This window comes from Pelecanus crispus, chromosome 5 (genome assembly GCF_030463565.1).
Source record: "Pelecanus crispus isolate bPelCri1 chromosome 5, bPelCri1.pri, whole genome shotgun sequence".
Lineage (NCBI taxonomy): Eukaryota > Metazoa > Chordata > Aves > Pelecaniformes > Pelecanidae > Pelecanus > Pelecanus crispus.
The window spans coordinates 12,412,210-12,435,702 of record NC_134647.1 but is presented as its reverse complement, the minus strand read 5'-3'; the positions used below and the strand labels follow the sequence as shown (position 1 = coordinate 12,435,702).

Here is a 23,493-nt window from a genome sequence, read left to right as displayed (position 1 = left end):
TGTTCATTCCAATTAATTCATCAAAATTAAACATAGTCCTCAGCATCTTTTACAATGTTCCTTCAGTTATGTATTGATGAGGAAAAGAATCCCTTCATGCTATTTATGGATCGCACTGTTACTTCTGATTAGACAGTCACTGATTCAAATGCTGTCATTTTCCCTTCCTTAGACAAGTATGGTATCTGTTGAAGGCCTGGCAAAACTCGTAGATCCTTCTCAACTGACAGATGAGTTTGAAGGATCCTTGGATTACAACCACGATGAATGGATAGAGTTGCGCGTCTCCTTGGAAGAGTTTTTCAACAGCGCCATCCATTTATTATCAAGGCTGGAGGATCTCCAGGAAATGTTGGCTAGAAAGGAGTTTCCAGTTGATGTTGAGGGCTCAAGAAGGCTGATTGATGAGCACACACAGCTTAAGAAAAAAGTGATTAAAGCTCCTGTGGAAGAACTGGATCGTGAGGGTCAGAGGTTATTACAATGCATAAGATGCAGTGATGGTTTTTCTGGTAGGAACTGCATTCCTGGAAGTGCAGATTTTCAAAGTCTTGTGCCAAAGATCACCAGCCTTTTAGACAAGCTGCATTCTACCCGGCAACACTTGCATCAGATGTGGCATGTCCGCAAGTTGAAACTGGACCAGTGCTTTCAACTCCGGCTTTTTGAGCAAGACGCTGAGAAGGTAGGGAATAATCTGTTCCTTTCATACTTTAACCAAGACTTTATTGCAAGGACACTGTGACCATTTTTTCTATAATTAGCAACATGAGGTATTCATCACAGCTGTAAATCTCACGTTGCCAGCAGATGTACTTTATGTGACTCGTAAACCAACTTCACTAACTAATTGTTGGATGTAGCAGGCATAATGATATCCAAGAATAACTTGTCTGTGTCACTTCTGATGAAAGTTAATCTGCTTTTTTGTGTCACAATGGGTACATTTGGTAGACATTAGCACGAGAATCAGGCTTTTATTTCAAGTTTCTTTTACTAAGCTTATGAATATATTTATCTACATGTCACAGCACCTAAAGAAGAATGATTTTAGGGTTTGATTCACTATGATTATTGTTTGCACTTCTTGCGAGTCTATGGGAAATTTGAAGTTTAAAGCCTCCTAATTGTTATCTCAAACAACATTTTCAGTTTCCCTTTCCTAGGAAATCTCAACAGGATTTGCAACTGGTAAAATCTTTAGTGATGGCTTTGTACCAAGGACATGGCCACTTAGTTCCCACAGCATGAGATCTCAGACTGTGTTTAGGTTAAACATATAAACAGACCAAGAGAAAGTATTCTGAAATGACAGCAGCATGCAAAACTCAGTGTGGTTGTTTTGCATGAAAAAGCACATGAGCATGGCATTTGAATGCATACCTGACACTGAGTGGCCAAGATTCCTGTTCACCAGCACAAGACCTTATTTTTGAGAGATATTTAACATTAAATTATTCCATAGAGATTGCATTGCAACTTCATATTTCTTAGATGTTTGTAATGTAGTGTATCAGCCTGAAAAGTACAGAGGGTGTCTTGAAATACTGTGTACGAAAGTATTTAGAGCAGCAGAAGCACAGGTAAGTAACATGGCTTTAGGAAGCTGTAGTTTCACAGGTGTGCAGTAGTGCTGTGGACTCAAGTCCCCATTCCCTGCCTCTTCAGAAGGTACTCATTCAGGAACCTGTAGCCGGTAGGGAAGTCCCCTGCAAGCAAAGCATAGCAGCTTGTCATGTTTATTGAAAAGACTGGCTAAAAAACAACCAGAGTTCCCTAAACAGGTTTTATACACAACATCCCCTACAAATTTCAGTATCAGCTTCTTAATACTTCTAGTATTCATCTGCTGTTTGCCTCTGGAAGCATATGCACGTACTGATTTCAGTGGATCTATTTTAGAAAACTGTGTTGTGCTAGAGTCTTGGCAGTCTCACTTTCTTAACACATAAGTGCTTGACGTCTTGTTAGGTGGTTTCATGAGAAGCCTTGCTGCACATTTAAAATTCTAGGCCACAGAACTAGGGTATTCTCAGTGGAAGGTACTGAGCTGTTGGACTCATGTTTATCTAGTCTGTATATCCGTCAAAAGCAACAATCTCTCAATCTTCTCCACTTAATGTATGATCCAGTTGTTTCAGTAATGTGTCTGCCTGGCCCAGGAGGAATAGCAAAAGAAACGGAGACCTCATCTGCAGGGGGATCTCACTGAAGATTATTTTTTTTTAATCAGCTTCAAATTGATATTATTTTTAAAACCTCAGGGAGAAGCACATTGCTGAAACAAATATAATCCTCAGTAGTGCAGAGCAAGACAGAAGACATTCAATGCATGTACTGTCTGTAAGGGAGGCTAGGACTGGAAAGGCTCCACCACTGTATAATCAATCCTCCTATTGGGAAAACCTTGAATTCATGTGAGTCCCTCTAAAATGAGAGTCACTGCGGCATCACTCAAGGATGCGTAAGAACAGAGTTTTTCTTCCAAATGCGACATTCTTCTTCTTCTCCCTTTTCCTTTTGTGTCACATGCTATAAAGAGATCTCTCACTGCTGTCCTTGCCAGCAGTAGCTGTATTTCAGTCAGTGCTTCAGTTTGGATTTTCAGTTTCTTTGGGATTATTCAGATTACCAATGCTTACTTTTTATTTTTATTTATGGTTATTAATTGCTGATATTATTAGCAAATTATTATTATTTAGCAGATTGTTATTATTATTAATGTTATAAGATGAAAGGCTCTCAGATCAAGTCAATGTCTGAGAAGTTCTTGTTGCCTAGCACCATTCTGTAGTGTTGAAGGAAGTCTCCAACTTATTTTTCCTTTCTGTCTCCTGAGGAGGCATAAAAGGATGGTGTGATGCAAGTCTGAGCATTGTGACAGCTAGGTTCTTTGCATGTATTAGTCTGAGGTTGTTAAGTGTAAGGTTTAGGCAAGTCAGCAGATAAATGAAACTTTTGAGGTGAAGGAATAAGCAGTGAGAATGTGATTCCTGCCTTTTTAACACTGGCTGTCTCGAGCAATTGCTGATTGACAAAACTGGCATTTTGATCTTCTCAAGATCTCTTATTCATCTCCCTCACATTAACTAAACACACAGTCTTGTTTTGGCTTCTCTGAGTAGCTCTGCTTGCCTTTCCTTGAATACTACATTTTCCCAAATAATAGAAAATATTTTGTTGTTTTTTACTCTCAAATCAGTGTTTTTAATCTTTAGAGGTTGTGAGTCCCTAAAATTCTTCCAGGGAAGGTTGCAGACCCTTTCATTTCACATTTTGCACATGTAGACTGATGCAAAATATTGATGTGCTTATTCTCCTTAGCTGCCATTTGCAGATCTCTTTGGAGTAGTCTGACCATCTCAGACTGGAAAGTACTTGTCTCGTAAAATGTTTAGCGCTAAATCCAGTCTGAGTGCTGTCTCCACTATATAAATAGCCACCACAGTGTGTCTGTGTATTGAATTTTAAAGTTTCCTGGTACCTCCATTTGCTCAGTTGCACTCTACCCTCTACAATTAGGTATGGTAGCAGAGCCAGGACAGTCTTCATCTCCTGGGGAGAGGCACAGCTCTTTCCGTATAACCTGGATATATCATTTAGTGCTAATCAAATGACAACTCTAATGCCCTGTGAAAGCTCAAACGCCAACATAAAATTCTGAATATAAATAAGATTTTTAAGGTCGCTGTATACTCATTGGGGGATATTTTAAGAAACCTGTTCTAATAAGGAGAAAATGGACAAGGACTTTCCATTTTCTGGACACCTCTGATTTTAAAAATGTCAGGTGCCCTCATTGTTTAAAAAGTTCTTAAAGATGGGATAGAAAAAAAAGGGGTACACAAGAAGGAAAAACACACAGTATTTTAAGGTAGGTTAATTTTTTCAACACCTTGGTATTAAAATACCCCAGATGTTCAAAGCAAATAAATTCATTTTTTTCCCTCCTATAGATCCCCTCTATTGGAACATTTATAAATGACAGTCACTGCCTGGACACACAGATTATTCAAATTATAGTTATTACAACTTACAGAAAGTCTGTATAGTTGTGTGCTGAGCAACTCATATTCTTGGCAACATAAAGGAAGGGGTGGCAGTCACACCCTGGGCTTCTCCCACTCAAATCAGTGTGAGAGAGCAGAGCTGTCTGTGGAGAAACTTTGTCTCCAAGTCAGGCCTTTAGGGTTTTATTTTCCTGTGCTGGGGCCGACAGAGGGGAAAAGTTGGGCTATCACGTAGGCACAAGCAGTGCAGTGAGATTGAATCCCCAGATGGAGACTGGAAGCTCCTTGAAGCTCCAGTCAGCAGGCAGGTCAGCCATGTGGGGAGCTTTGGCAGAGTGGTGTGAGGAAGTTCACATGCTGTGCAGTGCTGACTGAAATGATCTGCTGATAAATAACACATTTCAGCCGCTGGTGTAGCCCTGACCCTCACTATTTAACAAATTCATTCCTCACCAACTAATATTTACATATGTATGTACAGATATATATAATTTTGAAACTAGAACTGAAGCTTCACTGTGTTTTTATTGGATAACAGGGAAAATATTTTTAGCCATCAGTAACATGAAAAAAATGTAGTCCTGTCTAAACTGAATATTGTTTGAAACAGAAAACCCACAATCAACACAGATCCAACTATTAGAACTATCTGAGAAATGTTAATTGTTTGGTTGAAATCTGGAGAGGGAGAAGAATTCAGGCAAGAGTCCGCATGTTTTGCACTTGAATAAATACCAAAAAATACAAAAAATTAACCTTACACTCTGCATTTTCCAGCTCTTCTGGAAATCATTTGTAACTGGCACCCAACTCGACTTTCGTAGGAATTTCCCCATCATTCTGAGTTGGTTCCATATCAATTTTACTACCCTGGCATGTATGTGAATGAAAAACAGCTATCATGATGTAATCAGCATTGTCTTCAATAAGTATAAACAATATAGCCGTCCGCGGGACTGAACCAAGGATCTCTACTGTAAACTTTTAACACCAGAGCAAAGAAAGAGCAGGCTGCTATAATACCCTTGGGCTCAGCCTCTAACGGGAGGCAGAGGACACTTCGCATGTTCTCTCTGTCCTCACCTCCCCTTCTCCTTCCTGACTTTATACAGAGCCCACTACACGAAAGCAAACTCCAAAAGATGGCAATGGTAGTTAGAAAATGCCACGAGTGAATTATACTCGAAGTTTGCAGTGGGAGAAATATTTTATTTGGATAGGGCCAGCTTTGTAGAAAGTCTAGTGGCAAACCACAGGCCATATCTAGTCTTCAGGGAGCAGTGAAGTAGCAGGCTTGCAGTCAAAACCATCTGCCTCATCCATACCAAAGCTTCCCTTTGAAAAACACAGCTCTGCCTGTGATTTTCCCTGTGGAGCAGGCTATGGGAAGCTGTGCTGGCTTCTGGGGGCTGCCATGGTACTGCTGCTCTGCGGGTGGCTGCAGCGAGAGGCAGCAGAAGGCATGGCCTGCAGCTCCTGCCTCACAGCAGCTGTTGCTCACATTTCCCAGGGGATGTGTCCAACCTGAAAGGACGGAAAGATTTCAGTGAGTACAAGCGTGATCAGAATGTGGTAACAATGCAAAGTTCATACAATAGAAGACAAGTTTGGAGGGGGGATAAGCAAAATGGTTATGGGGTAATAGGGTGGAATAACAGTTGCAGCAATTCTCCTGCATCGCTCTCCCTGTGCAGGTGTGGGCAGTGAGACCGTGGCACCAAGGAGCGCACACTGCATCCCTCCCTTCTCACACACAGCGCTGCTTCAGGCCTCTTCCTCCGTCTGGTCTCCTTAAATAAGGGAACTGATGTGTTCCTCTACTGGATAGGTGCTATTAAACTCAGCCCCCATTTAGTGAAATAAATAATGGGGCACTTGGTTTCTGAAAGAGGAAAATCACAGACACACCAGCTGTACTGGACTCCTGTCCAGTGTGCTATTCCCATTCCTAATGAAAGTATTGGGAAGACTCCTACTGATTTTCAGCAGAAGCACAATATACCCACTAACATTTATTCTGAAGTGCCAGATGAATTTTAGGAGTTCCTGGTTCAGAATCTAACTTAACACCATACAGAGTTAGTCTAGAAAAATACAGAGAAGCTCTAGCTCCACAGCAAAGTCAGTGAGAAAGAATATTATCCACAAAGTATATAATCTGAGTATTTGAACCATGCTCATGCTCTTAGTGGAGCATTACACCTGCCAGAGGTTCATGTTTCTCAGAAGGAAGGAATGCTGTACAAGCTACTCTTTGTCTAAAAAGAGGCAGGATGATTTTGATGGAATAACAGAATGCAAAAAGTGCAAATCTACACTGTGGTTTAGAGGGGAAAAGATGGCTTTAAGAAAGAAACATTGATATCTTAATGTTTGAGAGAAGGGAAACTATCAGTGCATTTGTGATGGTATGATACATATCCACTTTAACCTTTTCATGCATTACTTCCCCTTATACTGCACTTAAAAATTCTGATGCTGTATGTTCTGTGGTAAAATGCATTACAAATCTGATGATATGATCCTTCTTGCTAATAGGAGGCAGTTTATTTTATTACAGTCCATTAAGTAGAGCAATTGTAGCTGCTCCTTCAGTCAAGTGATGCTGTGTGGGGAAGCATTTCCTAGAAATGGGTCTTAGCTGACTTTCTGGAAAAGCAGCGTAAGAAAGGTTAAAAAGATCAGCAACATCTTCACTTCCTTCTTATTTCCCATCACCTCTACATTTTCTTCTTCTAGTAGCGTCAAAAGACCCTGGAAGTGATACGTAAGCAGATTATAGAGTTTTCCTGTTTACAACATACCATATTAACCTTTAAGGGTTTGTGTAATGCCAAAAGGCATAGCACCTGGGACAGACTCCTCTGACTGAGATAAAATCCACTTAGTGAAGGACCATTTCCCCTCTCTTACTTCACTGCTGGAAGCACTCAGTTTCTTTGATCTGTTCTACATGCCGTATATACAATTGCTTCCAAGATTTTGTGTGAAACGTTGGCTTAAAAATTACTGTAAGGGGGTTGTGTCCCAGGGAGTGAGACTGCGAAACCAATGAGGAAAGTACTGAGAAGCTGATGGAGGGAGCTGTTGTATGTGAAATGAATACAAAGCGAATGAGTTCTGGGGAGGTGGTTAATTAGGACTGGGGAGGAGGCAGGAAGCATATTAAGAGGGGAAAGAACCAGAATCGGGGTTAATAACGAGAGCACATCCTTAGTGTCTTGCACCAAGGAGAAGTATATATGCCCCCTGTGCTGTTTCACTGCAAAAGGATTTGTTACTGAATGAATGGTATTTAACAGTTAACAGTAGTAATCATACAGGCATAATAAGCATGGATTAGACATGGATTTTTGCATGGGATTTGGATTTCATTTACATTACATGAACACCACCTCGGTGTACAGAACTCAGCGTGCCCTGGATTTTCCATCAAAGTACCTACACCATGGATATCACAACGGCACAGTAAGCGAGCATCACAGTGAGGAGCTTTCCCGGAGATTCTGAACATGGGGGGTGGTGCTAGACTTGAGGTAAGCTCCATAAGACTTCTGCAATAAAAGGAGTCAATAAGCTTAGTGTCTTCTGCAGAGACATTTGACTGAGGGTCTAAGTGAGGCTCATTTAAGCACGGTACTTTCATCCTCAGCCCATTCCAAATGTCTGTACAGACAAAGGACAGAGGCCTTGGTGTCCAGATACTGACTGGGAAAGGCACTGAACTGGGGTCTGTGTTTGTGAAGATGCATGTGTGTGCAGAGAGTTTTATAAGAAGAGTGACCAAGAATTTGCTGCTAAGCGTAAATGAAATCCCTTACCCATAGTCGCAGAAGAGAGTTCTCAGACATCACAAGGGCTCAATTTGTTGGTGGTACCTACCCCTCTCAGCCCAAAGCAGCTGCTTCTCTCTTCATCGGGTGAAACAGCTTGGTTTCAAGCTAGTTTTAGCTGCATCCCCTGACCTGATTGCATTTGGGTGGTTGAGGTCTCCCTGAGTTGTCTGCTAAGAAGACAGAGGCCTGCCTGGTCCTGTAAAGCAGAGTGAGTCTCAGCTTCTGTTGAAATTAGTGAACGACTCACGGCCTCTGTAAGAGTTCCCACTGACAGGTATTCAGTGAGCCAGCGCTTAGAGCCCTACACCCAGGAGCTGCGTAGCCACCGTCTCTAGCTACTGCACCTGGCTCCAGCCTTACTGATGGCAGGGTTAGCAACTTTGCCACCCACCTACAGAAACGGGACCTTATTTCCAGCTGGCTGCGCTGGTGCCCCCCACCCAGTATTGCAGTTATGTTAGTGCACATTTGCAACATTACGGGCAGCCTGATTTGCCAGGGCTTGCGATAGTCTTAATGTGAGAAAAATAAGTTTTGAAAATGTTCCTGACGCAATTGGTTCTTATTTTTAAGCTATAGAAGAAACACACAGATCACTACATTTGTGGATCTGGAATAGACATTGCTCAAGAGCAACATTTAGTCAAAGTATTTTAAGTTGCTTTAGCGTCTTTTTCTCTGGCTTTTCTTATGCATATGGGCTCTTGCAAAGAGCACATAGTGTCTGTTCTCTCCTGAAACCTTGTTTCCATATCTGGCATGTACTTTCTCATACTGCCAGTGAAAAATGCTTTCTTTTATAATCTGAAGTTTCCCTTAGCATATGGTTGCCTTTTTTGGTGTAGAGATTCTCACTAGACGACTGTTCTTCTCCATTAATAAAATCAGACTTGGCATGCCAATGCTGGAAAGGAAAGTCAGCTATCAGTCTAAATAAACTGCTATGTGAATAGAAGATGATCATCTCGTGCCATCCTTTGTGCTTAAGACCACTCTGAAATTACAAGAGAGGACAAGCCCCACGTTCTACATAAGTGTTTGCTCTGACACAGAATTTCTAATACCAGGCAGAACAGAGAACATGTGTGCAGATACGTCCCTAAATTGTTGAATTGGCAGACACCATCTTACAATATCAGATCATAAAATATTGGAAAGATAATTATATAGATGATATGGAAAGGAGGCTTAAATTGAGACTGAGCTGGGTGCATAAGCAATAGTTAAGTGCATTAACTTATGCAGTTACAGTATTGGCTGTTTCCAGCAAAGAAATACAGATTTGCAGTTGAAAAATGCCCTTGAAGGTGTAAGGGTATGGAAATATTCCTACTGAATACAGATATGTATCCACACATGACTTGGGTTCCTTTAGTATAGTACTGAGAATATTCTGCTTCACTTAAGATGTTTTGTGCAAGACCTATCTAATAGTATCAATCAAGGACAAAGGATCAATACAGGAAATTCATATTGAAGGGAGAAACTGTATATCCATTCTTAAAAATCTGTGTATTTCCCCAAATGAACCTATGCCACCTCTAATCTCTTTAATGACTTCACACATTTTAGAACAAAGGAGGCTCTAATAAAATAGGTGAGAATTGAAAGCATGTAGCAATAACTCTATTGTAACAGCAGTTTTTCATTACTTTTCAGTGTTTATTCAAATGTGTTCTCTGTCATGTTTCTTTTTTTTTTTGCATTTTAAAATAATTGAACTCTTGCTACTGAGTACTGGTCCTGATTTCTTTTGAAGCACATCAGTGCTCTCTGTCATGGATAAGCCACTATGAGCTGTTCTGATGCAGCTGAATAAACAGTATGATGTTCTGAATGCATCTTTACCGATTTTTTTTCCTCAAGCTTGGTGGTAGCAAAACAGGGCTTAGGCTCATGGATTCCCCAAATTACTAGATTTACCTGGTCTCAAACCTTTTTTTTTTTTTTTTTTCCTTTTTTAAACAAAAGAACAAAGTTTGCCTAGAAGCAGAAAAAATGTTATAACAAGCGGTGGTTGTGCACAGAGTGTGTGTTGACAGTTCCTTGTGATGCTGTGAGCATAGATGTCATGTGCTAAAGAGATTTCAGAGTGGGATCACCACCTTCCACTTTAGAAGGCTCTGAGAGTGGCAGCTAAACTGTGTCACATCTGCAGTTCCCCTCACTTAGTCACGGACAAGAAAGAATTATTGGGGAACTGTGGGGTAAATCCTCTTCAGCACCTATAAGGATAAATTACTCGCAAAAACCTTCATCTTTAACAGGAAGATGAATCCTGCATAGCCTATATCTCTCAGTTCAGGAACCTGCATGCTGGGACTTCCAGTCTTTGCAGGCTATAGCTCTGAATTAAAGATGCAGCTAGCTGACCTCTGCTCTGTTTAATATGAAGTAGGCTTCTGACAGGTTGCTAATGCCATCTACAATTTGTTGCCCTCAATCTAAAGTGAAGAGTTGTCGGGGCGGGAAGTAATCATGGGGGGCTCTGTGGGAACTGTTCGTTACTTTGACCACTGCTGGTCACACTTAATAAGATGCTGTTCTTGATACTTGTAGGAAAGAACAGATTTTTGCAAGACTAGATCATTATAGAAGTTTTTAACTTCCCTCAAAGCTCAAACAGAGCTCATTTCTGCTAATTGGAAAAATGTAAAATCAAATTGTCTTCATTATTAGTGATGTTTCAAAGGAGCTTGCAGCTTTTTCACAGTGTCAAGCTTGTATCCTGCTATTTTCTTATTCAACAGTCAAGGCCACGGGAGGGCTTCCCCTATGTACCAATAGCATTCTGAACATTTGCTTTTCTGCCTTTCCATCCACCAGTAGAAAGCTTGGGGACAAATCTAATAAGAACAGGACAAATTCAAAAGTATGCACCAACTGCTTTGTGCTGCTTCTGCAACTGAAAGCAGCTACAACCCCAGGTTTGCCATCTGGTTTGAGGAAGTGTGGGATTGTCTTGCCTGCTGAGCAGCACAGTACAGGGAACTGGATAAATATATATCAGAAATCCTCTTCCTGGTGGATGTTATTCTAGTGGTGAATGTCACCTACCCTTGTTGCAACAACCATTTCTTCCCCTGTGGAAGAGGGGGCAGGACTCCTTTTGGAGCCTACCATTGACATTTGTTTCTCCTGCAATGAGTCTGTTGCTGGTTTGACAGCTCTGAGGGTAAGAACTTCCTCCCGTAACACTTCCATGACCCGAGTTCAGACTCCACAACCAAAGCACGTAAGAATCTTCTGAAGGCATCTGCGGTGCTGATTTTTCAGATGTGGACAGCTGTCCATCAGGAAAGGCAATCATCTGCCAGAGACTGTTGAGCTGGATTTGCTTTGGAGCAGCAAAAGGAAAGTACAAAGGATGCAAAGCTCAAAGCTAAAAATTGGGAATTAAAAACCACAGGGGTTAACTGCCTTGCCTCCTGTCACACAGGAAGCCTGTCCTGCAGTGGGAGTCCCTATCTGATGTGTAAAATAGGTATCTCTGTGCTTTCTATCTTTATCAATTCATTCTGCCCTGTGCTGGCAAATCTGCTTTTTTTTTTTTTTTTTTTTTTTTTCAGGCAGCTAAATATGTTGCCTCCACAGAACTTGGAATTGAACCTGGTCTTTTTTGATGGGAACATAAAAACAATGACAATGCCTTGCTCCACTGCTGCAGCTAGGGTTGAGGAAGACTTGCGCATTTCCTTCATGCTAAGTGTGCCCTATAGCATAGTTACAGCAGTCTGGGGCCACTTTCGATCTGGTTTGCACTGGCTCATCCAACACACTTGTGACCTTTCAGTGCAAGAGGGCAGAACATTAACCAAGTGATGGCGTAGTTCCTGCTTTATGTTTCCAGACTCTGGCAGCAGTCGCCTCAGAGTCTGTCCGCTCTTGACTGTAAGGAAACGGCTCTGAAGCCTGCTGCTGCTGAAACTGGAACATGGTGTGCCGTGCTATTTGTAGTTTCCTGCTGCCGACGCTGGATACACAGTTACTATTCCTTTTGCTTCCTCCATGAACATTAGAATGGGTCCAAAAATAATTGAAGGCAGTATGTTCCGATGGAATATTTTTGCATTTGCACAAATTTCCTCTTTATTTTGCTTGCCAATTTTGATAGGGAGCATTCTGAGGCTGTTTCAGCTTCTCCAACTTGGCACCACTGGGAGGCACAGGAATGCTCCCCTGATCAGTATGGCAAGAGAAAGTGTTTTGGCATTTGAATACAGACTTAAAACTCATTTTTAAGGATGAATATAGCATATTATAACCACGAAGTTCTGCTTTAACTAATGAAGACAAGAAGACCCAAATGCTCTAAAGGGCAATGAAGCCCACACATCTAGAAAAAGAGAAGAGGCCCGCACATATAGAAAAAGAGAAGAAAGCTACTTTTTTTGTTTATTGCCTTGATCCTCACAAAGGTTAGGTGATAAGATCCTAGCTGTCAGGAAATAATGTAATTAAACTGTGCATGAGGTTCACAGACTCATTGTGCAGCATCTTTCAGATGTGGCTGTGTGATTATTCCTAAATGAATGTCTTCCTGGCCTGGCTGAAATGCTTTAAATGGCCCGCTCTTGGCAGAGCTTTGGGTCTTAAAAGTATATCTTAAATTAGCCTTCATATCTATTTATAGGGAACACATAAGGGTGGGTGTGCAGTTGAGAGGTTGCTTCCGCAGGAGCTGGTGATGGTTTAAGAGGTGAAACCAGGAGCATGGTCTGTGGATTTTTTCCAGGAGTATCAGTGTCATTTTAAACCACGTCACTCTGGCTTTTCTTCTTATGTACCATGCACATTATGAAAACTAATTCAGAAATGTTTTCTTGAACCTTCATGTATTGCAAAGCCCCTCCACATTACTTGGCATTGAAATCCTGGATGCCTTACATCCCACACAGGTGCTGAAAAGGTGTCGCAAGCAAACCAGTCTCAAGTTGAGGAATTTTGCTCAATTTGTTGCTAATCAACACAAACTTCTGATCTCAGTTTGGGTGTTGAGAGGAAAAAGTAGGATACACTCCCATAAACACATATTCTTCCCCAGACCCAGTTTCCCTGATTTTTGTCATGGTTTATACCCAGTCCATCAAAATTCTTCTGGTGGTGTGACAGGCAGCAGGGGGTATTGGAGATAATACTTGCGTGAGTTTCTTTCTGCTGCTGTTACAGCTATTCTCTGATTCTTAAACTTTTTCTGCTGCTGTTCCTTAGTGTCCCTGCCCTGGCATGGGCCCCCCGCCTCCCTCGGGGGTGTCCCTGGCCCTGTGCCACGGAGGACCCCACAGGGTGTCCCCAGCCCTCAGCGGCCGCCATTTTCTTTCCCTAACACCTTGTATCCAGGCGCTTCTCTGGCCGATGGACGTTTTGGCGTGACGGTCGGGCTCTGGCGTGTGGTGGTTTTCCCCGCTGGGGCCCCCCTCAGCGCCAGAGCCGGCGGGAACCGGCCGGGACCAGCTCGAGGCGGCTCGCGGCCTCCCGACAGGCCGCCCCGCCGCGCGGCCCGTCACTCGCCATCGTTGCACAGGGGGATGCGCAAGCACCCTTACACCCAGCCAAATTAGCTTTTACAGTCCTTTCAGCCCTGGGGAATCAGAAGTCATTGTGAGGGGTGAGTTGGATTTTAAGGTTTTTAGCAAAAAAGACTGTTCACTGAGGTAGGCTCTAAGGCAACCCCATGAAAACCAGGGGCACTGCTGAGGGGGTGACACCATCCGCCCTCCCAGCTTGCTAGGTTTGCCGGTGTTGAAGGAAAGCATTGAACTAGTTGGTTGATGGGATGGGGAAATAGCTGGGGCACAGGGATATGAAGAGGTGGACACGCTGAAATCCAGCAGAAAGCTGACACCTTCACCTTTCCATCTGCACAGAGATCCCAGCTCCGACCCAAAGTGTCATGACATGTTGGCAGTTTTAACCTAAGATCACACCACAACTGTATCTCTGGGCATCAGACACAGGTGGTTCTGGTAGGGGAAATGCCACACTTCTGATACAAAACAGTAAACATCTGCCTGGCTGTTTTGTCTTTAATGGCAGTTATTTGGAGTCACAGGAATGTCACACATTAAGCCAGGAATAGAACCAGGGTCTATAATAAAGTCACCAAACTCATATAGGATTTTCAACTGAATGAAATTCTATCTCACAGGTTCTGAAAAGTGAGAGGAAGATCCCTCATCTGGGGGTCCACTCTGATCTTTTCATAATTTATACTGTTTTTTCCATTCATGAGGCTGTTGCCTATTTATCTCTTTCAGTATTACATTTCCTATCCAGCCAATGAATTAATTTGAACTTAGACAGCAAGCAGTTCTCTGTAGATGATCTGTGCCCAGGAAAGGCCATTTCCATTTTAAGGAACAGAAAATCCTTTCCAGGAATGCCTGAGTGTTTGATGTCACTAAGTGTGGTGGAAAGGTACAATATTTCAAAAAGCAAGCAAACAATGCAGATGCATAAAATACACCCAGATATCATTAGTCATATTTCTGTGTTCAGTATCTGTAATTTTCTACCACCTTAACAATAAAATTATTGCTTCTCTATTCAGCATTATAGGAATCACATGCCTTTGTGCATGGCTGTGGCTTGATATCTGTCAGGAAAAAAACACAGATCTCTTACTCTGGAATTTAGTAGGAACATTCAGCGTGAGTATGTTGGAAATGGTGCTCTGATATTAACACAAAGCTATTTGTCACGTCACACATCTAGCTAATTTTCTAGTGGGTTGACAGTTGGGCCTATTGTCTGGAATAATTTAATGTGCTGTAGCTTAAACTTACTATACTCTATGAATCATATACACAGATATTTATAATGGAAAAACTGTGTTCATGGATCATTGAGGTTACACAAATACAGCTGTGGGTCTGAATCTTCAGCTGGTGTAAATTGGCCTCGTTGGAATGACACCAATTTACCCTGGCTATGGACCACGCCGAACACATGTGAAAGGGAAAGATCTGGCAGAAGTGTTGGCCACCATCTGTAAACAAGAGGCAAACCAAAACCAAACACAACTTTGTATTTAGGTCTTGGCTTAGCAAAGCATTTAGATGTACACTGAGTTCTATTTTAAACCTACAAGTACTTTGATTTAATTAGGGCTGTATTTATAGAGCAGCGATAGGAATTACAGCAGATTAGGATTTTTTTCTGTTGAAGCGAGTCTTATCAAATTTGTTGATTCATGAAAAAAAAAAAAGAAATGTGCTATCAAAGTTTTCTTTAAGTCCAAAATTTATTCTGGGGCCAGTACACTCCTGTCTGAGAACAGCCATTTTCCTAGTCACCCTTCATGTAACCAGCCCAGTGTCAGGGCCCTGTGGGCACTGGTGGGTGTTAATGGCCCTGACCAGCCTCACCTGGGGCCTCCCCAACCCCTGCCCGTGGGTCAGGAGCCCTGCTGCAGCTCAGCTGTGGGATCTCAGCCTCCAGCTTTGCCACAGCCCTCCCCTGATCTGCCTGGCCACGGGCCCTGCTCAGCCGGGCATGGATCTATTGACTGGTTTTGGGGTATGACCTGGGACATGCCTTGTCCCTGTGGACCTGTGCTGTGATTGTGGGGCTGTGGCTGAGCCTGGTTACCCTCACTGGACCTGACCCTGACCTGCTGATTGACTTCCTAGCTTAAGCTTGGACTTGTCACCACAACTTGCCTGATGATCTCTTGATTAAACCTGGTTGCTATCAGCCCTCAGGGGCTGTGGGACAGGCTCTGACTAATGAGGCCCCTGTCCTGCCTGCTGGGTCTTTGTTTCTGATGCCTCATCGCTTAGGGAGCAGCTAGCCTGGACAGCCAGCATCAGCCCTCTGTTCTGCTGAATTTAGCTCAGAGGCTTGAGAGGAGGTATTTTTCTGTATTCTAGGTAAATGTCCTGATTCTTTAGACTGTAGGCTCTTCTCAAGTGCTCCTTTGTGGAGGTGTTGCCCTTCTGTTGGCCTTTTTCAGATGTACAAGTGACCAAGATATGGCTGGTTCCAATTAAACTGTAGTTATGATTCTTGTCTGCAGGCACTAGGGGACTTTCTTGACTGATTGCCTTTTATAAAGGTAGCTCACATGCAAATCTTTCCAGGATCAGGCTCTCACATATCAGTGTGGACTGTGTTAAGTACCACAAATCTGTTTCATGGTATTCTTTTTTGTTCAAATGCTGGTGAAATTCAACTGCAAGACATGTAAGGAATATGGCTTGATTTATCTTTAATTGAATTGTTGTGAATACTTGAACTCAATGAGATAGGAATATACCTTGTAGCTGGAAACTTAGTAAACCTCAGGAGAGGGACTCTGGCAATTACTGTTCTATGTGTGTTATTATTTTGTTTATATTGTAGAAACATATGAAAATTAACTTGCTTAGCTGTAGATGCCCTCAGAGTGGAACTTTCCACTTGCTGTTGTAGAGTAGTCAATCTAACACGGGCTGGATAGTTTTGAAAATCCAAAAAGCACATGGCCTCTTATATAGACCTCTCTTTAATAAGCAATGTGCACTTATCTCCAGCATTTTCCAACCTGTGGGTCATGGATATTAAGTTCCTTAGTAGTTGGTAAAGTCTATGGACAATAAATCTGTTTTATCAAATACCTTTAATTTGCTATAGCACTTGCCTTGAAAAATTTTATGGGGTCCACAAATTGGAAAAGATAGGAAAGCACTGATCTAATAGGGATTTCATCTGGCGTATAATTAGTCATCTGCCCTCTACTCAACTACAGGCAAGATATTCTTTTACATTAACATTTTTTTCCCTCTTTGTTAGCAGCATATGGAGGCATAGTGGGAGAATACATTTATGCCTGGTGCCTTACATGTAAGACTGACTGGAGTTTATTACAAAACCCTGCCTCATATTTTTTCTAAGTGCTCTTGAACTTGCTCTTCTTATTTGGGGCATAACCCAAGTTGTGCTTGTCAGAGCAAATCCAGTAAACACTACTGGTCTTTGTCAATATTTATGCAGGAGGCTACCAAGAGAAAAGATAGCAAGGCAATGCAGAAGGTACTGATATTGATTCAGTAGCTGTTGCTCTCCCATTGTTGTATCTTTGTTTCTAAAGCTGATGCCAGAAGCACTGCAGAGGTGATCCTAAATGATGTCAGGTGGAGTATTTCCAGCAAAAAAATCAACATTCCACAAAGTTCTATTAGGACCTTAGTTTGGATAGAAAGATAACCAGGAACTAGAACAAGTGCAGAGAGAGGCTATGTGTCTTACAAAGAAATAAAAGAGCTGGGCTCTAGTAAAACAAACAGCAGGAGAGAGAATGAACCCTCCCTGTCCACACTGGAAAAGGTTAAACAGCTGGGAGGAGAACTTTTTTAACTTAAAGGACAGTGTTGACCTAAGAGCAAATGTGTATAAACTGGCCATGAGTCTAGTTTAGGTCAGAGAGTATATGAAGAGTTCAGTAACAGTAGCAGAAAGTTTCTGGAACTGCTTCTCATAGGAGGAGCTGAGCTGTGGCACTTAACTAGTTTTCAGATGGAGCTTCATCCTTTATGAAAGGAAATTTTATACTGTGGTTAGCTGCCAAAAGCAGTGATTGGACTTGACCTGAATGTGCCTTTGGGACCATTTTCTTGATATGCATCCTATATTGTTCTTCAAGAGAGTATGGTTATAATGGTTATCATTCTGCCCTTACTTACCAGTATGAGTTTGATATTTATGGCTCAGAACTTAGAGAGAAGATGATTTGCTATGAGCAGGTTCATAATTAATTCCAGCCCTAGTATAGTGTTAGATAGATTTGGGATTTATTATTTTTAGCATGTATAAACAATTTCATTAATAAATATATTCAGTTCACAGGCTGCCAAAAGCATGAAGGCTGTAATCCTCCCATCAGTACCTCTTGGCATAGGGTGTGCTGCCAGCCATGTGATGGGAACATCATCCTGTGGTGCTCTCCACCGCTGTTTCAGAATCCAGTGCTAGTGCTTCTCAGTGAGCTCTGACAAAAGCCAGAGAGCCGAGGTTATTATTTGAAATGATGTTATAAACTCATTTTATCTGAGGTAGGACTGGACTGCACGCAGTGTGCACATATGCTGTTCCATGTCTGTGTGTTTCTTCTCTCAAACAGCTGTTCTTGCCCTGTACTCACTAGCCTGCCAGATGTTACAAATCCAAGGAAAGTATGGAGTGACATTCTCCCTCTGTAGGACTTATTCATGACCAGTTTGAGACTTGCTGTTTTGTCTAACACTTAAGCTGGATTTTCTAGTAACTCATCAGCTATGATGACAAAACTTGAGGTTAAGAACTCATTGTTGCCAGCACTACTGACATTGGAGATATGATCTGATACCCGAACTCTCAAGTGAAGTGGCCTAAAGACCACATGTATAATAATTACTGGTGCATGTGTGATCATTAATGACAGTTAGGGTAGATTCTTTAGCTAAGTGTTGGGTGGAGACCCTTTGGATCATTCTTAGTTCTTCTGACTCTCATAAGAGACTAATTTTCTTAATTAAATGTAGCACTTAACATTCTTCAGCATATGCATTCACTTTCCTTTATGTATTGTTAGAAACAGGGACTACAAGAGATAATCACATTGAAAGTTTATCTTCTGTTTTAAGTATGCTTAACCCCTCCCCCCAGCTGCTCAGTCACTGGAAAACTCTTAACTACTTAATTGGTCTCCAGATTATCTACAGCAATGTGGAGAAGTGCCAGTCTGGGAGACATTGAGGACAGTTGGTTCATGTGTTTTAAGTGATATAATGTCCAATCTTAGTTATTCTGCACTCCTGTTTAGTGTGAATTCATGACTTCAGGAATGATTAGCAGACTTAAGAGAAGAATTAACTCACTGGCAGTCAGCATGACTCCAACAAAGAAGTAAGTTAAAGGAATAATTAAAGATCAATTAATTTTATGATAATCACTAATCTAAGTTTGTTAGGGAAGTCTTTTTCATGACTGGGATGAGGTCCACTGATACAGTGCTATATAGCAATGTTATAATGACATGGAAAATCTCAGTTAGCTGAGACACTGTATCTGGTTTAAGCTGATCTCACAGGGCACATTCTCCAGACTCTGCTATTTACTGTATTAAAAACTCATTCCTTTGACAGGGAAACTAACTTATTAAATGATGTTGAACATTTTTCCAGGAGCCCAAGTTAGCCCCTTGAAACCGGGGCGGTCCTCACAGGGTTTAGTAAAATAGCAATTGTTGGGTCATTGCCATGCTCACATCCTTAATGGTGTGCTTTAATTAAGCAAACTAGGCAGCACACTCACTTCAGGAACAAAAGAAGCATCCGTGTTTCTCATGTGGAAAACAAGTTTAACTTGAAAGCTTTCAGGAAATATTGCTAGTAATATAGGCCAGACCAGACAATGTTGACAGACCCTCATATTGTAACCTCCTGGCCACACACTGCAAACTCTCACAGCATCATCATGAGTCACCCAACATCTGGTATTTTCAGACCCTCAACTTCCAGTCATATTCTTATGAGAAAATTGTTTAAGTCCATTTGTAGACTTTGGGGTTGAAGAGGAAAGTTTGAAAACACAATCCATTAGATCTCAAAAGGAAATAAGACCCCATTTTTATATATTCATTTATTTATTTAAATCCCATGATTGTTAAGCAAATCTCATGATCTGTGGGACTTGTGTGTGATACTTACCATTTCCAAGCATCCTTGATTAGGAGGGTGAAGGTACAAAGTTTTCTGTGATGCCAGACCTGTGCAGTAAACAAAACCCAATACCAGCTTCTGGGTACTTGGGAAAATGTCTACAGTTAAGTAAGTACTAAGCAGAAATGCTTGAGAAGTCTCTGAAAGAACCAGCCCTGGAAACAAAAGCAATGTAGACAAGTCCAAGCAGTACTGTGCCCAGGCTGTGCTCTTTTTGGGGGTCAAGCTATTATTTCTACACAGCGCTGGACTGTGCTATACAAGAGGTACCAATTGAAGTGGAACTTGTTTGGGTATCTCAGGTATAGTAATGCATTGTGTAAGGTAGACATGTCTGCAGTCTTGCAAAGCACTGGTTGCTGTATAAAGCAAGAGTGATTGTAAATACTGGTTATTATTCATTAAGACCCAAGAGCATTGAAAGTTTTTACAGAGCAAAGTGTATCATTAACCCTACTTTAGACTGTACTGACTCTGCATCTTTTTTTCTCTGCACTCATTCCTAGGCATCTTGCTTTATTTTATCCCTGCTCGAAACCACATGAAACCCAAAACTCTTCATTCTCTGGGCTTTCAACTGAGACGTGAGAGAGTCGGGAAGAGACTCCAGACCATATTGTTGGGGGATAATTTGCTACAGGCATAGGCCAGCTGAAACCGAAGTAATTTTTTATGAAGAATATAATAGAAAGATTCAAAGTCTAAATTGAAATTGAGTCTCTTCCAAAATATGATATTGTCCATGAATAGAAGTTTAAAAAACATACTGCTTTGGGAGGTGGTACAGATCTCATCACTGAGGTCTGTTGCTTAGTGTTGCTCACAATTCCTGAAGGTCGTCCTTTCAAATGCTGTTGTGTATTTCAATTGATTAAACAAGACAAAAAGATTAATCATCTTTTAAATTTCCTTTTTTTTTTCTTGATAGTTTGTTATTGTATTTTAAAAGGCAGAAGCATGGTTTAACTTAACCTAGATTCTCATCCAATAATGTGTGTATAGATTAGATGGAGGAAATGCTCCCTATCCACAGAATAATAGATTACTAATTTAAATTACTTGTCTTAAAAAGATCCTGATTTGGCTTTGCTGAGCATAAAATATTAGATTTGCAGTTTATTTTCAGTGGGTTGCTGCCAGTTTTCTTCTCCCTCAATGTCTTTAGATTGTTTAAAACATTAAAAAAATGTTCACATCAAACTTATATCTACTTAGAAGAAATCTGTGTTGGGTTCTCAGCAGGGATGTAAAAGCTTGTTGTTGGGATATGAACTTTGCTGCTATGGAATTTTTCTTTCTTTATTGGCTTTATGGCTTTTTTTTTTTTTCTTTAAGCCCACAAGTGTGGCAAATTATTTTGTGCTTATGTTCCTTATTAAATCTTAATAAAGTGAGAAAAAGGGATCCAGTGAGAAAGCTCTAGGTGTCTCTTCAGGTTATGGTAGGTTGTTTCATTCTGTTTAATTGGCAGTAATGTTTGAACCTCTGACCTCATCCTCGCAAAAATGTTATTTATACTTTCTGAAAAAATTGTGATAGGCCTGATTTTGATCAGCTCATTTGTACATGGGTACAAATGAGAAAGTAACTGTGTCTGATATTTGCACTTGCTTTGTTGTAACTTGAACCAAATTTGGCCTCAAAACTATTCATCAACACAAAATACAAGCTAGTATAGACTCTGTAGTTGCAATTGTATTTTCATAAATAAAATTAAGAAGTCAGGCATACATGACAGATTTCTGGGACCAGGTCAATGTAGTGTGTCTGGTGGCATTGGAGCATTTGCAATGTTTATTTGCATTTTGATGAAAGGGATATTCAATATTATTTCTGCAAATCCCTTGCATAAAGCAGCACACTGCCATGCTGAATCGAGTGCTCAGCACAAAATGCTGAGTTTGTTGTAGGAATCTTAGGTGACCCATACAGGGCCTCAGGGCCTTTTCTCTACTCTTAGGAGCATCATCTCTACAGGGAACAGATAACTGACCCTGAGAAACTACAGCAATGTTACAGTGCCTGAGCAGTGGGCTCTGAGCGTTCTTCAGCTATCACAGGTCAAAATTAGTTATTCAGTGCTAAAGAGCAAACCAGGTCTTGACTAGAGGACACGTAAGTGTTATAACAAAGATCTGGACTCATGCTTTGACTGTAAGGTGGTTGCTTAGGAGATGCATCTATTGCCTTTTCACCCTAAAACACTTTCTTTAACACCAGGGACTGTATTGACTTGACCTCCGCTAAAATTAGTTTTTCTTTCCTTATAATGAATTAATAAGTTGGGTTTTTTAATTAGGAAAGAGTCCTTATTAACGGACAGTTCCCCAGCTTGCCGGGATGGAGATGAGAGAACATGTTTTGAAGGGATTCTGTAAAAAATGTTTGCAGAAAAGAAGAAATCTGAGATTGTAATGCCTGCAGAGCTGTAGACAGCAGTAAAGAATGAAAGGTTCTCATATTGAATGCATTTAGTCTCTAATACAACACATAAAAGCCAAAACATAAACACACTATCTCCTAGCTGACTTGTGACAGCTTATAATGAATGAGTGTGCTGCAGATTTAAGTGTCACATTAACGTGCTACAAAATAAGAAATGAGTTTCATCAGCTTTATTTGATATATTTCTATCTGTGTCTGAATTACTGGACTATCCATTTTGCTTGGAAATACATTTGGAAGTGGGAGAAGTTGAAATGTGTACTCTTTATAGATATTAGTAAAATACTTTTTTTTTCTTTTTCTGTCTTCATCCCAAAAACAGTAAGTGAAAGACTGGGTTCTGGCTTTGGAATTGGAAAGATATGGGAAATATAAGTGTAGGAATTCAACTGGTTATTTCAATGTAACATTTGGAACCTTTATGTATAGAAGAAAAAAGGGGGTGAGAAAATCCCATCAATAATATTTATGGAATTTTTGGTCCATTTCTGGATTAAGGGTACTTTATGAACTACTAGATCTTCAGTCAGTGAAGCAACCCCTGATTTGAGGTCCCTCTGCTGCCACCTTTCTATATATGACATTCTTATTACTTATAGGCAAAGACTATGGGATCAGCTTACTGAGGAACGGAACATGCTTTATGAATTATGTTTCCTGACCTATCATTCTGTTAATAATGAAATATGTTGGTAACTTAAATGCTTCCATTGCTTGACAACAGCTTATTTTGATGAGAAACATAGATGAGGGGTTTTTGTCTGTGTTGCATATACATCTGTCTCAGAACTGTGGATTTTTATATTTTGCACTGTCTCCTATTTTTTTCAACCCTAACACTTTTTTTTTTTCCTCTGTGTCCTGTGTGACTACTTCTAGATGTTTGACTGGATCAGCCACAACAAAGAATTGTTCCTGCAGAGTCACACGGAGATCGGCGTGAGCTACCAACATGCTCTTGACCTACAGACGCAGCACAATCACTTTGCCATGAATTCCATGGTGAGTTTAGGGCACGCTGTGGACAGCACGTGAGTGAGGAAAGGGCTGGCATATGAGGCTTCTTCCAGTTCAGAGAGCACTATGGACCCGTGAGAAGCGAAGTAAGGAAGGTCAGGCTGGGCTGTGGCAGCAGCCCAGCGTTGCGCTGTCCACCCAGGCACTGATATATGATTACTTCCTTGACTAAGAGCAGCACAGTCCTGTGGAGTTTGTTTACATTTTGGAGAGCAAATACAATGTTTTTTTTAAATTTTTGATATTTCTTTGACTGGGAATTGAGAGCTGTAGGTGGCACGTTAATAATTTATGCTTCTCCCCCCACACCCTGCTAAGGTACTTTTCAAAGCCTGGAAAAAGAGACACTAATCAAACTGTCAGTTGTGGCCACAGTGGGATTTTGGCTTTTTCAGTAGTTAATCGGTCAGTCTTTTTGAACGCAACTCAATTTACCTTAGGTTTTGGGTTTTTTTAAAAAAAAAAAATAAAAAGCATCATCATGCACTTATAAGTGCTTTGCTCACT

The 23,493-nt window shown here is 41.0% G+C and overlaps 1 protein-coding gene across 1 annotated transcript in view; it reads left to right on the top strand.

Annotated features, from left to right (window-relative positions):
• Nucleotides 1–23,493, top strand: part of LOC104031638 (kalirin) — a 432,630-nt gene that overhangs the window by 215,103 nt on the left and 194,034 nt on the right. Inside the window, exons 5-6 of the mRNA XM_075710381.1 lie at nucleotides 173–685; nucleotides 22,849–22,971. Of these exons, the coding sequence (XP_075566496.1) occupies nucleotides 173–685; nucleotides 22,849–22,971 (636 nt within the window). The remainder of the gene's footprint in view (nucleotides 1–172; nucleotides 686–22,848; nucleotides 22,972–23,493) is intronic.